At 33.6% G+C, this 18,950-nt stretch overlaps 1 protein-coding gene and 1 long non-coding RNA gene across 2 annotated transcripts; both read right to left on the reverse strand.

Annotated features, from left to right (window-relative positions):
* Positions 1–633: 633 nt before the first annotated feature.
* On the reverse strand, positions 634–2,577 carry LOC129928236 (uncharacterized). Its single transcript, XR_008779821.1, has 2 exons — positions 1,022–2,577; positions 634–984 (listed from the first exon to the last, which is right to left on the reverse strand). It is a non-coding gene; the product is annotated as an uncharacterized LOC129928236 (long non-coding RNA).
* A 612-nt stretch (positions 2,578–3,189) lies between these two features.
* Positions 3,190–18,574, reverse strand: LOC106050249 (uncharacterized). Its single transcript, XM_056041606.1, has 6 exons — positions 18,354–18,574; positions 16,787–17,021; positions 13,636–13,771; positions 12,522–12,727; positions 8,318–8,399; positions 3,190–6,277 (listed from the first exon to the last, which is right to left on the reverse strand). Exons 2-6 carry the CDS (start codon positions 16,803–16,805, stop codon positions 6,205–6,207), a joined length of 516 nt encoding a protein of 171 aa, XP_055897581.1. The 5' UTR covers positions 16,806–17,021; positions 18,354–18,574; the 3' UTR covers positions 3,190–6,204.
* Between the last annotated feature and the right edge of the window lie 376 nt (positions 18,575–18,950).

Consider the following 18,950-nt stretch of genomic DNA (forward strand, 5'->3'; position numbering starts at 1 on the left):
TTGCGTGTGTCTTAACAGAAAGTTGTAAGTCAGATAGGGTTAAATTACAACTCCATCCTTAGATCCTGATGGTCATAAAAAACTGTATACCAAATGCCAGACAGCCAAAACTAAGTAGTGCAATTGTCTAATCACTTTCAGTAAATTATAGTAATTTCCTTTACAAAACTAATTAAAATAAAGTATTAGGAATGTTTATTGTACTGTGTGTTCAGTGGGGTTGCTAATATACTTAAAAAAATAATTGTAAAAAGTATTTCATTTGGTCAAAAAGAATTTTTCATCTCATTAAATTAAAGAAAACAAAAAATTAATTAAAAGAACAAAACTTTAAGAGTGTTGTACTTTTGGTGTCAAGTAAAATCAATGTGGACCACAGAGTTGTCTATGTTTTGAAGACATTTATTGTCTCCCTTAAATATGTGCTCAACTATTGTAAACATGTATGTAAAAATAAAACCATTGGTAAACTAAAAATTATTGATATATTTTGCTATGGGGCAAGATAAGAGAGTGTCTAATTTGTGTTTATCTAATTAAAGTTAGTTTCATGGCTCTTTGAGGACTAGAATTGTTGAATGCCAGTAAACTAGACCTGAAAAAGACATTTCTAAAAGACAAACAAAAGAAGCATTCTTGAAGTTAAATTTATTTAATAAATTCCATGATATGTAAACAGATAAATAGGTTGACAGTCTTGTCTATCGATAACATAATCTTAAAAAAGAAAAAAAAAGTTCCTCCAACTTTTTTTTTTTGGTCTCTATTTTATTGACATAGGCTTAGAGAGCTACACGCAAGTAGTGTAGCCTTAGAGAGCTACACACAAGTAATGTAGCCTTAGAAAGCTACACACAAGTAATATAACCTTAGAAAGCTACACACAAGTAATATAACCTTAGAAAGCTACACACAAGTAATATAACCTTAGAAAGCTACACGCAAGTAATGTAGCCTTAGAGAGCTACACACAAGTAATGTAACCTTAGAGGCTTAGAGAGCTACACAAAAGTAATGTAACCTTAGAATGAACTTTGGTATTTACATAGGGAAGAGCTGTGTTCTAAATGCTGAGCCCCAAGCAAAGACCACACTGAACCAAGAGTTATCCAGATGTCAGGCAGATTGAGTATTTAGTTTCCTAGTGGGGGACTGTCAGTGTAGCTGAGTTGAATGCTAAACTCACCTGACTCAAACTTCATTCAAGAGAAAGGTAAGGGGGAAAAAAAAAATTCCATCATTTCTTGGATTTTGTAGCCTTTCAATTCAGTAACATATGAAACAACTTTTATTATAACGATAACAAAAGCAGTTTGAAATCCATCTCTTCTAGATATCATTCAGGTGATAGCCAAAAATACCAAACCATAAAAACATTCTGACTTAGGACAAACATTTTAAAGTGGGATAAATGAAAGCTCGCTCCAACAACAGCTTAGTTGGTAACATTAACTTATGTTTTTATTATGGCCCAAGCACGACTCAATGGACCTCATTCACCAATCGTAAACAAACAACATTTAGTCACGTGATCTTATAGATAAAACAATGAAAAAAAACTTTCACGTGACAACCATCATGAATTAAACATGAGATCGTAAATTATATAGAAGAGATAAAGCACCACGTGGCTAAATGTTGTTTGTTTACGATTGGTGAATGAGGTCCATTGGATGGATTTCATACCTTCTTAATGAGTGACTCTTAAATAGAAATACTATGCCAGTAAAACCTCAGGTCAGTGTGTTGTTTATCCAACCCTAAACTATGTTGCCTATGCCAATTACATCATCTGTGTGAAACACTAAGAGGAATTGATTTCAATTGGAACATAGTACAAAAACTATGAACTTAGTACAGAAAAACCAACAGAAACATGTTCAAAAAGCCAAGAGCAGCCTTGACATTGTGAATGTATATGAAATATATAGGCCAGGTCTCCCTCCATCTATACAATTATCACAATGGATCAGGGTCAAAAGTCATATCCTGTTTAAAAAAAAAATAAGTCTAGAAACTGCTACAAATACATGGCTAACTAAAAGAGTACAATGATCACTTTGTCTTATAAACATTAAATAAAGCTAAATTTCTAAGAGAATATTGGACCCCCCCCAAAAAAATATTATTTTGCCATGAGGACTTTTGGTCACATGATTGTATTATTATAGTGTATTCAAATTATACTGAACAGCACCATTTCATCAACACATCCATATAATAATCACATAATGAATATATAATATATACAAAGATTGATATATAATAAAGTAAACAGGGAAGAGGTTATTCTATTGATGATCACTTCCATCCACTCTTACAAATATATTTTCCCTATCAGCATGTGCCAGACCTAGCAACTATTCGGTGCTCTTAGTGTGACTTCAGTTTTGGGGTCATTTCTTCATATCTGTTAGCCCAACAAGAAACTGATTTATCCTCCACTAATGGAAATTGTAATAGATATATTTTATAAAAACAAGGGCATAACACTTTTGCCAAAAAAGTTCTGCTAAGGTCATATGGCCAGCCTCTAGGAACCAAACTAAAAAAAAACCCAGAACTTTTCTACTTCTGGCCAGCCTCTAGGAACCAAACAAAAAAAAAACCCAGAACTTTTCTACTTCTGGCCAGCCTCTAGGAACCAAACAAAAAAAAACCCAGAACTTTTCTACTTCTGGCCAGCCTCTAGGAACCAAACAAAAAAAAAACCCAGAACTTTTCTACTTCTGGCCAGCCTCTAGGAACCAAACAAAAAAAACAACCCCAGAACTTTTCTACTTCTTTCTATCTCTTTTGTCAGCATTACACCCAGACCGTTGTATGACCCAGCTCTTAAGACTTGCTGTAGTGACTTGGGTGATAATATATAAAATATTTTTTTTGTTTGAGGTTACACTTAACATATTTTCACAATTAAAAAAGAAATAAAAAATCATTCATTCTGTAATTTTTCATGGCAGCTGAGTCAACAAATAAAATGGAAACAAATCTGATTTGACTTGGAAGATAATCATTGTCAAATTCAAATACGGGATTATGGGATACAAAAGATGATAATTCATTTTTACAAAATTAACATCCACCGAAACATTCATTAAACAATAACATTCAATTATCCAACCAATATGAACATTCATCAAAAAAGTTCAATCAAATGAAATCTATCAAAATAGTCCAACCAATATGAACATTCATCAAAAAGTTCAATCAAATGAAATCTATCAAAATAGTCCAACCAATATGAACATTCATCAAAAAGTTCAATCAAATGAAATCTATCAAAATAGTCCAACCAATATGAACATTCATCAAAAAGTTCAATCAAATGAAATCTATCAAAATAGTCCAACGAATATGAACATTCATCAAAAAGTTCAATCAAATGAAATCTATCAAAATAGTCCAACGAATATGAACATTCATCAAAAAGTTCAATCAAATGAAATCTATCAAAATAGTCCAACCAATATGAACATTCATAAAAGAGTTCAATCAACTGATATCCACCAAACAGTTCAATCAACTGATATCCACCAAACAGTTCAATCGGCTGATATCTATCAAATAGTCCAATATTACATTCACCAAAATGAGTTCAGTCAACTGTGACATACCAATACATGAAATGTTCTGTGCTGTTTCTAAATAAAATATGTTGTACAGCTTAAGAAAACTTATGCTACTACAATTCATCACAGTAATACAATAGAATATAAAAAAAAATTATGCAATTAAAGAACTAAAAACAAGTATTAATTTTGAAATTAAGATATAGTGTGTTTTTTTTTTGTATGTAAAGTATTTTAATATTACCATGTAATCTATTAAACTAGTGGAATACATGAGTACATGTAGCTAATATTTAAAAAAAACAACAAATGGATGAAACTAAAATATTTCTATGTATGCTTATATGTGTATTGGAGATGTACAAATAGCTACTGCCAAGATCAGACCAAATGGTAAAGTGTGCAAAATAAGGGAGGTTAATTAACTCTGCTCACTCAAATGAAATGGGCAAGCAAGAAGCTAGGAGTTAACTTAGGGTGCATGTTTAAATTGTGTGAGGATGATTCAAAATAGATTTCCTGGCGTGGGTTAAAACAGTTATACACAACCAACAACAGTGGTTTACCTACTACAGTGGGTCAATCGACACTAAAAATCACAGCCTAGCCACAATTCAAACTTTAGACCTTTGTACTGGCAAACAGCAATGGGACCCCACCATAATTTGCTAACTATTGTAAAAAATAAAAAACCCACTAAAACTTAAACTATATAGCCATATTATATTCTGGGCTCGCAAAAACCTTCCTTCAGGTAACAGTACCAGGAGAAAGAAGAAGAAGAGGCAGACAGAGAAAGTGATGGGAACACAACATAAAAGAAGTGATGGGCCTGCCACTGAAAGAGGTTCTATCCAAGGCTAAAGGCAGAGAGGAATGGAGAAAGACGGTCGACAAATCTCGCATGGTGCCCCAACGATCCAACAGACTAAGGGATAGGTAAAGGTAACTAGCAAACATTTTTATTCATGAAAAAAAAAAAAAAAAAAAAAAAAAAAAAAAAAAAAGGTAGAATGTGCTTTATAATTAGATGTTATTTATGGACCTAGAAAGTTCTAGTTAAAAAATTAACAACTGAGTTATAATCTATAATTTAAAAAGGAAACAAGTAAAGAATTGAGGCCAGATATAAAATTAAAAAAAAAGAATAACCCATAAAGAGAAAAATAGAAATAGACCTTAAACAGAATTTTTAAATGTAATCAGCCGTTGCCATCTTGGTACACAGTAAGCCAACACGCATCATCTCAATTGAACCTACACAACAAATAGCTCGCCACAACCCCCATTTTTTTTTTTGGTCTATGTCTCGACCCTTTTGCTTCCATTACAGTCTCTGAATGATTCCAGTCAACAACTATTTATTAACTGAGTCTAAATGATTGAAGTTATAGAATGAGACCTTGCTGATTTACTTTCTTCTAATTCAATTCTTAGATATTTAGTTCAAAATTGAACCTTTGACCTATTTAATATCAATATTTAAATACAAAAATGAGCTGAACCTTTTAGACCTAGGCCTGAAGTTGTGGTAAGCATTAAGTACCTTCTACTTAAAGTCTAGGTCTGAAGTTGTGGTAAGCATTAAGTAACTTCTACTTAAAGTCTAGGTCTGAAGTTGTGGTAAGCATTAAGTACCTTCTACTTAAAGTCTAGGGCTGAAGTTGTGGTAAGCATTTAGTACCTTCTACTTAAAGTCTAGGTCTGAAGTTGTGGTAAGCATTTAGTACCTTCTACTTAAAGTCTAGGTCTGAAGTTGTGGTAAGCATTTAGGACCTTCTACTTAAAGTCTAGGTCTAAAGTTGTGGTAAGCATTTAGTACCTTCTACTTAAAGTCTAGGTCTGAAGTTGTGGTAAGCATTTAGTACCTTCTACTTAAAGTCTAGGTCTGAAGTTGTGGTAAGCATTTAGGACCTTCTACTTAAAATCTAGGTCAACAGAGTGAGGGGGTTGAACAAAAAAAAAACATGTTAAAAAAAAAATCAATTTTGCAAATTAGCAGCATTAAAATGTCTCCATGTAAAATTTATGAATGGAAATTGTAACCTGAAATTTTAAGCTTTATCTCATTGCAATGCAAAATCCTGTTTAGTCCACGTCAACAAGTCAATGAAACATTAAATATAAAATGTTTTTGTGTTCTTAAAAGTATATAATGGAATAAAAATGGAATACAAGTATATCATTTAAAAATTTGTAAATTGAATATAAAAAAGTTTTGTTTATTTAAGAAAATGTAAATATAAAATTTAGTTACAGGTCAGCAAGCATGATATAAAAAAAACAACTTGGATTGGCAATGACTTTTGATCAATTAAAAAAAAAACAAAAAAAAAAAAACAACAATTATTAGTATTGACTTTTTTTGTCAATAAAGTCTTGACAGCGCAACAAAAGGAAGACAATGGAATGAACACAGAAAAAAAGTATTCTACAAAAAAAAAATAAGAACGAATATAAATGTTGAAGGGAAGATGATAATAAGGTGACCAGGTCATGGTCATGATCTCAGATCTAAGCAGAAGACTTCATGAACAAGATAAACATCAGTAACAGGTAGTGCAGACAGCTCAAGTTTATATATACAAGTCTTGAATGACATTTAACTAACAAAACCTGATGATTTTCGGCTTCAACTTCTGAGCATCATTTCTTTCGTTTCAGGTATATTTTGTTGTTCATTTCTGTCTCTACATTTACGAAACCTGAAGATACAAAATGAGACTATTTATTCAATGGATTGGAAACATACTTCAACATTAGCTCCTTCTGAAGTCAGGACATGTTTTCTCATTTTTGTCCTAAACCGTTGTAGAACATTTCTAAAATCCCCTGTTCAATATACTTCCTTTAAACTTTTTAAATAAAAGAAATCTTCTAGTCTCATTGCAAGCATGATTACATATCATTGTGGAGATTACTCATTTCATTTTTAGTAAAATCAGAAAGATTTTTATTGCTTAAATAATTTTTCAAACGAGAAGGCCTACAGTCCCAGTGTATAAGCCCCAACCAGGAAAAATAAGCATTTTGAAGCTTTTATATATTCTAAAGATATTAAAAGTATATATTTTTTTAAACAAGACATATCGTGTTATTTTGTTTGTTTATTTATTAGTATTAGATCTTAAATTTCATTATTTTTTTCAAAATATTTATTTTTATAGGATTTTAAAAATTCAGGATTATTCTTCTTTGCTTAGGGCATGGGAAATAGGAGCTTTTGGGTTAATAAAATTATCTGGTAGATGCCTCTAGTTTTGGTTCTGACCTTTAGGTCCTAGTCCACTTCCAAGCTAGCTCAACAAATCAATGAAATTAAATATAAAATGTTTGTGCATTCTTTTAAAAAGTATATAAATGGAATACAAGTACATTTTTTATAATGAACTTATAAAATGATAGCATTCCATGAAATATTTTTTTTCAGCATGTCCTTGACCTTCCATAATTTGTGCTAGATTGAGATGTAATGAGCATGTGGTGGTGATTGTGTTAGTTGACAACACTTTATAGAACCTTGGTTGTAAGATGTGAGGATTTCTATGTTTATTTATTGTATTTATTATTATTTCATTGGTTGACTAGGTAAAGTGGGGTGACGGCCCTTGAGCTTTGTTATTGTTGACAGGGGACCGGAGTTTTGTGATAGCATAGTAGGAGCCATTATAAGGCAGTTCTGATAGTTAATGTATATTTAGGAAATCAGCTTTTGTTGGCTACAGTTTTAATTTATTCCTATTGCTCTATTAAATATTTCTTATTTCTAATGCATCACTGGTGTTCTTGAAGCATTGCATACGTAATGTATCCATGTCAAAGGTCATAGGCTAAGAGTTCACAACAATCACAACAATGTGGTGCCCTTTTAACCTAAAATTGGATTGGTCAATATTCTACTCTAAAAATTTATGTTCAATATTTATATACCGGTGGGAAGCGTGGTCGAGAGGCCAAGTGCGCTTGAACTTGGCTTGGCTTGGCTACCTAGAAGGGGGCTCGATTTTCGACACCCGACTCGGGCAGAGTTGTGTTTACTGAGCACCTAAAGGCAGCACGGAAAACCAACTCCTAGATACCCCCTCCCCCCCACCGGTCCACAAATGAGATTGGACCATAAAGCGCTCTGAGCATGCTATAAGCATGAAAGTAGCGCTATATAAAAGCTATAATAATAATAATAATACTTTAAATCATAAATTTAAAATATAATTATTACAATAGAAATAAATAGAGAATATATATTGTTCAAAGAATCTTTAAGTGCATAAAATCATTGGTCACATTTCTAGCTTGCACTCAACAATAAGTTGAAGATAGTCAAAAATAGTATTTTTTTGTATTTTAAAAGGCACACTAGTCCATAATAATAATAATTAGCTTTTATATTCTGATACTTTACTACTTATAGCATGCTCAGAACGCTATGGTCCAATCTTGCTTGTGGACCAGTGGGGAGGGGGTATCTGGGAGAAGGTTTCATGTGCTGCCTTTAGGCGCTCAGAAAACACAACTCGAGTCGGGTGTCAAACCTCGAGCCCCATTCATAGGTAGTCAAGGCTAGCCAAGTTCAAGCATACTTAGCCTCTCGACCATGCTTTCCACAATCTAGCAGCAGTATCTATTTTAAACAATACACAAAAAAAACAAAACACGACACTATAAAACAAACATAATGAACACATTCTCAATGTCAACACAAACATATGACGAATAAATAAAGCCTTATAAGTAGGTCTACATACCAAACGGCAACTATCAGTGAAACAATGATAACTATTAGCAGAGCTACGCTTGGAATAATTATCACTAGGTAATTTGCTGTTTCTGAAAAAAGAAAGAAAATCAACAATATAGATAATATCTTAAACAAAAAAAATCATATATATTCCTAAAATACCACACACTGACTGATTGATTTAGAGATCTCTTCAACTATCAAACAAATTTGCAAGACATTTAGTATGCAGTTTTCTTTTACTTCTAAGTCAACTTATTTTTAATTTGCCTTATTTCACTTCCACTTCCTTTCAGACATAGCCTATATAAAAAATATAAAAACTTTGCCTCATAAAAATAAAAAAAATGAATCTTAAGTCTTTCTTTTTTTTGTTTTTTTTCAATAGAGAGAGAGAAAGAGAGGAATCATAATGATTTTTGCGCATGCATCTATGTGTGTAGATAAAAACTATACTCTGTAGCAAATTTAAAACGGGTCAAATAAAACAATTACAATTAATAAAAACTAAATAGATGTTTTCTTTTTTTAAGGGGCCAAAAAGACAAAATAGATGTAGGGAATTAAAAAAAAAAAGGGCTGAAAAATGTTAAAGCAGGTGGGAGGGTTCCAGTTGAAAGTAAAAAGGAGTATATTTAATATTTCGATATTGAATTGAGACGCCTAAGGACAGTCAGAGATTATAGTATACGTAGGACTAAATTGTTTTTGTTGTTGGTGGGAGAGGGAAATAAGTAACAGTGATATTAGAATTCATGGGCCAAAAGCATGTGTGTTGTGTGTGTGTGGGTGGGCTTTATAAAGTGGGCCGTTCGAAATCAAGTCAAAAGTTAATGTCTGAGAAATTATGATGTGCAGGGTGAAAAAAAAAAATGGGGGTTCCATAGAGAGAAAGAGAAGCAGTTTCATTTCATAGCAACAGCTACAATAATTCACTGGCTCAAAGTATGTTAGGGTGACCCTAAAGCTTGCAAAACAATATGGTTTATGTCTTAACAACTTTGACGCCATCTATTATAAGCTTATAAGCAATTAAAATCCTGGAGTTGGAATGTCAACATTGAAGTAATGGCACCATGATGAAAAAATAAAATTAGACGTGAAAAAACTACATTTATATAATCTAATCTATAATGTAATCTATTTTGTTATTGTACAGTAGTTACCCTGAGGTTGTCAATTGTAGTCACACTGAATTTTCATTTGAGTGGATCAATAAAAATGATCTTATCTATAAAGTATAAAGTCCTTTGTATGTAATCTGTTCGTGTGTGTCCATGCAGGTCATGGCAAGAGGTTTCCATGACAATGAATCATTATTCTTCAAGTCAGGCATTAATATAATAACTGTTTGCAGAGACACTTGAAAACAAAGACTAGGCGTGAGCCCGTGCAGAATAATGACAGAAGGAAAAAATTCCAGATGCAGTGAACCGATTCCTAGAATATATATATGCCATGTATTAGTGGCAGCCCCCCCCAGATCTGTAAGGCAGCATTCAATATATGTGGCAGAAGATATAACCATAATGTGTTGTGGAGGAGGTACCCATGTTTGTCAGTCGGAGGAGGTACCCATGCTGTGTGGCAGGGAAGGTACCCATGATGTGTGGCAGGGAAGGTCTCCATGATGTGTGGCAGGGAAGGTCTCCATGATGTGTGGCAGGGAAGGTACCCATGATGTGTGGCAGGGAAGGTACCCATGATGTGTGGCAGGGAAGGTACCCATGATGTGTGGCAGGGAAGGTACCCATGATGTGTGGCAGGGAAGGTACCCATGATGTGTGGCAGGGAAGGTACCCATGATGTGTGGCAGGGAAGGTACCCATGATGTGTGGCAGGGAAGGTCTCCATGATGTGTGGCAGGGAAGGTACCCATGCTGTGTGGCAGGGAAGGTCTCCATGATGTGTGGCAGGGAAGGTCTCCATGATGTGTGGCAGGGAAGGTACCCATGATGTGTGGCAGGGAAGGTACCCATGATGTGTGGCAGGGAAGGTACCCATGATGTGTGGCAGGGAAGGTCTCCATGATGTGTGGCAGGGAAGGTCTCCATGATGTGTGGCAGGGAAGGTACCCATGATGTGTGGCAGGGAAGGTACCCATGATGTGTGGCAGGGAAGGTCTCCATGATGTGTGGCAGGGAATGTACCCATGATGTGTGGCAGGGAAGGTACCCATGATGTGTGGCAGGGAAGGTCTCCATGATGTGTGGCAGGGAAGGTACCCATGATGTGTGGCAGGGAAGGTACCCATGCTGTGTGGCAGGGAAGGTACCCATGATGTGTGGCAGGGAAGGTACCCATGATGTGTGGCAGGGAAGGTCTCCATGATGTGTGGCAGGGAAGGTACCCATGCTGTGTGGGTGGACAGGGTACCCCTTATTTGTGTGGTACAGGCAGATTCCAAATCCTCTGTTGTAGAGGTGACACCTAAAACTTGAAAAGTAACATTTTCACAAGAGAATAGATAACTGTGAGTCTTTGTTGATATTGTATTATGAATTTTGTCGAGCACTAAAACACCATTTCTACATCCTCGTATTAATAATTAAACATCAGCATCATCTTAAATTATTTGTGCTTAGTCATTCATACAGGTTTACAACATCATAATCTCCATGGAGGAAATTAACACAATATCTAGTACATAAATTAAAATAGTTTCTAAGATTCAAATTAAAAAAAAAAAACAACATTAATTATAATACACCTACAGGAGGTGCGGTGGCTGAGCGGAAAATCGCTTGGCTTCCAAACTGGGGGCCCTGGGTTCCAATCCCGGTGAAGACAGATTTTTATTTCAGGATCCTTGGGCGCCTCTGAGTCCACCCAGCTTTAATAGGTACCTCACATTAGTTGGGGAAAAGTAAAGGCGGTTGGTCGCAGTGCTGACACCCTCGTTAACAGTAGGTTACAGAATCAGACGACCTTAACATCATCTGCCCTATAGACCACAAAGTCTGAAAGGGAAACTTTAAACTTTTCTTTTTTTTTATAAAACACCTACAGACTTTTCAGTGTAACTAATAGCTTCATCTCAGTTATATTCCTTTCAAAGCACAGACTAGAACTCAGAATTTTAAAAGTGTGGTTAGATACAAATATTACTATCCACATTAGGTTAGTATATACCCATATAAACAGTGGACATAAACATATCATACCAAAAGACCTTGCAATCTAAAGGGCAGATGATATAAAGGTCATCTGTTTCTATCGCTGAAAGTTGTGTGGCAAGCACACTGACAAACCACCTTTACTTTTCCCAACCTATGTGAGGTATACATTTTCATTAGAGTTGAATGAAAGAAAATAAAGAGGCTGCCTAAAAATCCTGAAATTGAAAATCTTCATCTTCACGGAGATTCGAACCCAAAAACCTTCTGATTTTGAAGCTAAGCGCTTTTCACTCTGCACTTGGAAACTCAGCAACAGAAAATTGGGATCACCTTAAATCCATCATACAAGAAGACGTAAAACAGCCTTTGATTAATGGCCCATTTAGCAACATATGTATTTGAAACTAAGTTCCAGCCTTTGATTAACGGCCCATTTAGCAACATATGTATTTGAAACTAAGTTCCAGCCTTTGATTAACGGCCCATTTAGCAACATATGTATTTGAAACTAAGTTCCAGCCTTTGATTAACGGCCCATTTAGCAACATATGTATTTGAAACTAAGTTCCAGCCTTTGATTAACGGCCCATTTAGCAATATATGTATTTGAAACTAAGTTCCAGCCTTTGATTAACGGCCCATTTAGCAATATATGTATTTGAAACTAAGTTCCAGCCTTTGATTAACGGCCCATTTAGCAATATATGTATTTGAAACTAAGTTCCAGCCTTTGATTAACGGCCCATTTAGCAATATATGTATTTGAAACTAAGTTCCAGCCTTTGATTAACGGCCCATTTAGCAACATATGTATTTGAAACTAAGTTCCAGCCTTTGATTAACGGCCCATTTAGCAATATATGTATTTGAAACTAAGTTCCAGCCTTTGATTAACGGCCCATTTAGCAATATATGTATTTGAAACTAAGTTCCAGCCTTTGATTAACGGCCCATCTAGCAATATATGTATTTGAAACTAAGTTCATTAATAATATAGTTTAAAATATTGTCATGTCCCTGTTGCTTTATAATTAAAAGCATTTATTTTCAAGCTATGTGTAAATTTTGTTTTTTCAAGCAAGCAGGCCTTACCTTGAGGTGCTGAATTTGCGAGCGTAGTTCCACTGACTGACAGAACTGTTGTGTTGACTGATGTTGTTGGGATAGTGGTAGTCGGGCAAAACCATTTATTATCTGAGGTTGATGTTCCCTTATGTATAAGTGTACATCCCTCATAGAGAGCATGGCTATGTGGTATGCAGGTGTTATCTCTATGCACTATTGATGGATTATAAGATCTGAAAAATTAGAAAATAGGAAACCCATTAGCTGTTGTTTTTTTTTACAAAGCATATATATCAACTCATTCGGTCTGTCTGTCCGGTAAAAAGTTTGTACACTTTATCTCTCTCACATCCAACTCAGATCAAATTTTGCACAATTATTTCTTTTACCTGATATCACAAGAATCAATTTAAAAAAATTAAACAATTATTATTTCTTGAACAAGGGACCGAAATTGTACTTGACTGAAGCAGAATTAGTCCCCTTTTTAGGTTGTCGTCTCATGCTTAGTGAACACAAACATGACATAGAAGCAATAGTTAACTATCTTCCATGTTCATACGCTCTTTGCTAGCTAAGCGGTTATCGTGTCGGCTTGAGAAGCTGAAGAAGGCTTTACTTTAGCACACAAGTTCAAATTCAAGTCATTCCCTTTTTTATATAAATACATCACCCAGATAACCCGTTCCCCACCCACCCACCCGTTTCCAACTGATCCAGACAAGTGATAGGATCATAGCTTACAGAGAAAGCTAAAAGCATGAAATTGTGCTAAACAAAAATAATTGGTAAAAATATTTCTACTCCCAAAGATTTATTATTGTTAGTATCTTCTTCTTCTTCTTGAAACTGTCAGGTAGAGTTGAGCCTTCGGCTCTTGGAACTCTAGGCCAGCAAAAGTGAACAAGAGCTCTCTCTCTCACCGGCCTGTATAGATCTATTACAAGTTTAATTACATGACTGATCCAAACTAATTGATACACAAATTGTTTTGTTTTTTTTTTTTTGGGGGGGGGGGGGGGGGGTGTTATTTTGCTTGTTTAATAGTTTGTGTCATGGAAAATTAAACTATGTCTATTAGATCTACACCTATTTAGAGCTACATCTATTAGATATCTACTATTAGATCTATATATCTTACCCAGCAGGACAATCCAAACAAGAACATGTAACATTGAAATAATATTGCCCTAGACCACAAGGTTTAATGCAAGGGTCCTCATGAATCTCTGCTTGTACCTTACTATTGTTAATATACACCAGGAACAGAAGTGAAACTGAAATAAATCAAGATGTAGTCTAAATGTCATACCCATTACTAAGACCAGCACTATTATTATTTATATAGGCTTACATAACAAAGGTATAGAAATCTATAGTCTAGGTTAAATCAAAATGTAGAAATCTGTAACTCTATAGTAGGCAGTATGATATCAACTCAGTCAGTGGATGGCTGCCTGGTCTTGCGGTTTGCGCGCTGGACTGTCGTTCAGATTTATCGATGGTCCCGGGTTCAAACCCTGCCCGCTCCCATCCCCCGTCGTCCTGCGGGAGGTTTGGACTAGGAAGTAATTATCTTCAACTCTGAAGGAACATCCGAAACATGTAAAACATTTTACAAACAGTGTAATAGGCAGAAATGGTACATCATTTTCTCCAATAGTGATTTGTTTCACAATTGCATCGGTCTAATTATTTTATTTTTTATTTCAGAATCATATTAAAGCATCTAAATATTGTGCGTATCTTGCATGTACATCGTGCATCTATATTGCTTTTGTAAAGTAGTTATGCTGAGGTTGTCAATCGTAGTCAAACTGAATTTCCATTTGTTTGGATCAATAAAGTTATCTAAATCTTAAATCTTATCTTAAAAATTGTGTTCAATTTAATGAGGAGATATATTTAGAATTAATATTTTTAGAAGGTACGTCTTATCATTACAGCTTTCTAATAGCCTGAAGTGTATCAAAAGAAAAAAGATTACATTAAGTTCTGTGTTTCCTTTGCTTATTAAAAATAAATGTTTTACAGTGATACCCTCAATTCATCTTATCAAATACAGATGTTACTTCAAAAGAGAAGATGATTACATCCTACGCATGTTCCTAAATATCCCAAGTTAAAAAAAGCGATGGAAAAAAATAATTAAAACACTAAAAAAAAATGGATGGATGGATGGAAAATAAATTAAAACACTAAAAAAATGGATGCTTTCATGATAACAACATCAACTAACCAAAGAGACTCCATACAGGCATACAATTTCCACTAGAATGCTTGGCTGATTATCACAAGTCACAGAAATTAAGATTACTATATTTTTAAAGACCAAATGTCTTGTATAGTATTAGCTTGTTTTTGCTGGATTCAAGTCCGAATGGCTATGTTTAAACACAATTTTATACATTTTTAAAAATAAAATATAATCCAGCAGATTTTTAATATCCTCAAGCGTATCAAAATGGGTAAGACTGCATATGATTAGTTATAAATATATGTTTCTTATTAATGATTATGAAAAAAATGTTTTAGTGTAATTTCCTCAATTCACTCAATTTTGTGACCTTATGTGACCTGAATGAATCTTATCTTATAAATTACAGACGTTACTTCAAAAAAGATGATGATTATGTCCTACGCGTCATGCATGTTAACCAAGTCATTGGTTTTCCTGGCTGATTCAGGCAACCCATTCCATGCTCTAATAGTACTAGGAAAGAAGGGGCATTTGTACAAATTTGTCCTAGCATATGGAACAGGGAATGTGCCTTTACCTTTGTGGCTTTCTGAGTATTTTATTAGGTTTTATTTTTGTATTTGAAGATTATGATTCCGTGTTTTATGTATAATTGCTACTTTACTTATAAGTCTTCTATCCTGAAGGCTTTCTAGATTTAGTGATTTTACTAAAGGTGTAACTTTAGTCATATGTGAATATTCGTTTGTTATGAATCTCACTGCTCTATTTTGTGTCTTATCCAGTTTCTTAATGTTTTCTTGAGTTGAGGGGTCCCAAACGGAGGATGTTTATTTTATTATTGGTCTAACCAAGGGTAAATATATTTTAGTTTTATTTTCTTATTTGATTTATAGAAATTTCTTTTAATAAACCCTAATGCTTTCTTGTTTGACTTTTTTATAGTTTCATTAATGTAAGGATTCCATGACAGTTTGCAAATATATCTCTAGTATCTTTTAATAGGTCATTGCAATTTTAACAGATCAAGAGTCTGGAACTTACACCATGATTCCGTGTTTTATGTATAATTGCTACTTTACTTATAAGTCTTCTATCCTGAAGGCTTTCTAGATTTAGTGATTTTACTAAAGGTGTAACTTTAGTCATATGTGAATATTCGTTTGTTATGAATCTCACTGCTCTATTTTGTGTCTTATCCAGTTTCTTAATGTTTTCTTGAGTTGAGGGGTCCCAAACGGAGGATGTTTATTTTATTATTGGTCTAACCAAGGGTAAATATATTTTAGTTTTATTTTCTTATTTGATTTATAGAAATTTCTTTTAATAAACCCTAATGCTTTCTTGTTTGACTTTTTTATAGTTTCATTAATGTAAGGATTCCATGACAGTTTGCAAATATATCTATAGTATCTTTTAATAGGTCATTGCAATTTTAACAGATCAAGAGTCTGGAACTTACACCATGTAAAAAAATGCCATACACAGAAAAACTGGCTTAATTTCTGCTGATAAAGCGTGTCAAATATAATCCTTTTTTTTTTTTTTTAATGATTTTTAGACCTAAAAAAATGAATATATTTCCCCACAGCTAGTTGTAAAAAGATAAATTTACTGTGATTTTCAGGGCTTGAAAAGACCTTCCTTCAGGGAACAGTACCAGGAAAAAGAAGAAGAGAGACACACAGAGAAAGTGATGGGAAAACTACATCAACATCCAGTGACTCGTGTTCTATAATCTTGTCGATTGTTTGTTGAAAACAGGCTTTTCCCGTTAGTTACTCCAAAGGGTATCCTGCAAAACTGGTATAATTTTCCTCCAGCTTGTCGCTGGAAGAGATTCTATTTAAGTAAAGGCAAAAGACATTTAGGAATGGAGGAAGAAGGTCAACAGGTCGTGTTTGTGTTACCACTACTGTTCAACAGACCAAGGGATAGGTGAAAGTGTTGGAAGAATCTAGAGATCTATTTTTTATTGTTTAAAATATAGGTTTTCTAGTGCAATGACTATCATCATTTTGAAATTTATATCATACTTCTTATATATAGATTTACATTATATATATATATATTTAACTAGACTACGACTTACCCCTAACAAGAGTACACATTCATCATTTGTTGGGACTATGTTCGTACATCATTATAGCAGCATAACTTGAGATCAAAATCCTTTCTCCTTATTTAACCATAATCAAAGTTGAATAAGTTAAAGAATTAGACTAGACTCGATCTAGTCTTAAACTTGAGATCTGCACTAATTAGACTTATTGTTTGACTTTATATGAAGTGTAGATTTACTTGATATATGGGAGGTACCAGTAAATCTAGAAGTAAATAAAAAATAGTAATTAAACAACAAGGCGAAATAAACACAAAGATAACATTTAGACAGTAATCATTAATTCCATTTTAATCTCAACTAATCACCATGGGCACTAAACATTAGTTGTGCATTATCAACATATCAGCACAAATGTACAGTTAGACTACATCTAGCAATCTAGCTAGATAGCGATCTTATATTCTTCTTAATTCTGGATTTTTTTGTTTTCATCACTCTGAATTAGTCTACTGTTACTATTAAGTCTGTTGGTATTAGATCTAAATCTTGTTACAGTTACAGTTGAGTACTTGACTCAAGTTACTATGAGTTATTATTATAATTATATTACCATAAATTGTATATAAAAAAAAAGACTTAGACGATATAGAAATCTATATATAATTATAATATTAGATCTAGACTAAGACTAAGATTATAGATCTAAATGACTAGAACTAGAAAGAATCTAGCTTTAGAACCATTTTAAGGAGTAAGGTAAGGCTACTGTAAGGACTAAGGCTAAGGCGTCTACTAAGGCGAAGGTGAAGTATAATCATTATAATAATATATTATTATTATCTCTAGTGACTCTAGATTACTACTACATCTAGATTATATCACTATATACTATATAGTCATAGTCACTATAATATAGATCTAGATTCTAGATCCAGATGCCATACTAATATTATAATATAATACTTTTATCATACATACTAACTAATAACTGATGCCATATATTTTTTATATAGATTTATAATATTACTTTTTATTAGAATTTAGATGATTATCAGATTAGTCTTATAGTGTCTTATACTTATGATTTATACTTTATAGTCTTATTAAACTTAGGCAATTAGATCTAGAATTAGAATCTAGATATAATACTAATAGGTCAATTAGTATTAGATGTCTCTGACTATTCTTCTAGACTATACTATAATACTATACTACTATTATACATTATTATTAGTAATTACTAATTAGTATAGTATATATGTCATCTAGTCTAGATCTAGCTTCAATCTAGCTAGGATCTATATACTAAGACTATACTAGACCTATATTATATATTAATATACCATGTTCTAAGTTCTAGCTTCAATCTAGCTAGATTCTAGATCTATACTAATCTTAGATCTATACTAAGACTGTTATCACTATACTAATACCATGTTCTAGATTGTCTAGGACTATACTAGATCTAGTCTCTCTATAATAATAATAAAGACAAGATTATAATATTATATATAGATTAGTGGATTAGACTTAGATTCTAGATCTAGATTAGAATCTACAATGTCTACATACTAGTCTAGAGTACAGTACATACTCATAGATTATAGATCTAGATCTTGACAATCTAGTTGCTATTTAGATTTAGATTCTAGACTCGTTTTTATTTTATTTCATCTGTAGCTAGATCTAGGATATTTGAAAACAATGCAAATCAATATTAGAGTCTAGAGATCCGAAGTTCAGATTCTGAGGAACTCTCACTGTCTTAGTTAGTCCTGTTTCGATAATAGCTTACACACACACACACAAATACCTAGATCTGTGACTATTTGGAATCTAGATTTTTAAAAAATCTAGATCTGGATTTTTTTTTTTCTGGAACTAGATCAAAAATGTAAAATGTGTTATTGTGTTCACTACAAAGCATCCTCAAATCGAGGCTAGATCGAACTCAAGATCTAGATGTAGATTAGAGATCCATCGTTATCTATATTATACTATATATAAAAGGCTTGTCTTCGAGTCCGAAGATGAGGAATGCAGTATTTCCCGTGGCTGCGACATACTTATTTTGCCACATACACCGCGGGCGCGACATATATATAGGCTATTGTCCGACGGTGGTCGATTCACATCTTTTCTCTGTCTACTTCGGCACTTCTGTCAACGGCAGTGGATTTACTATTGGCCT

The sequence above is a fragment of the Biomphalaria glabrata genome, chromosome 9 (assembly GCF_947242115.1).
Source record: "Biomphalaria glabrata chromosome 9, xgBioGlab47.1, whole genome shotgun sequence".
Taxonomy (NCBI): Eukaryota; Metazoa; Mollusca; class Gastropoda; family Planorbidae; genus Biomphalaria; species Biomphalaria glabrata.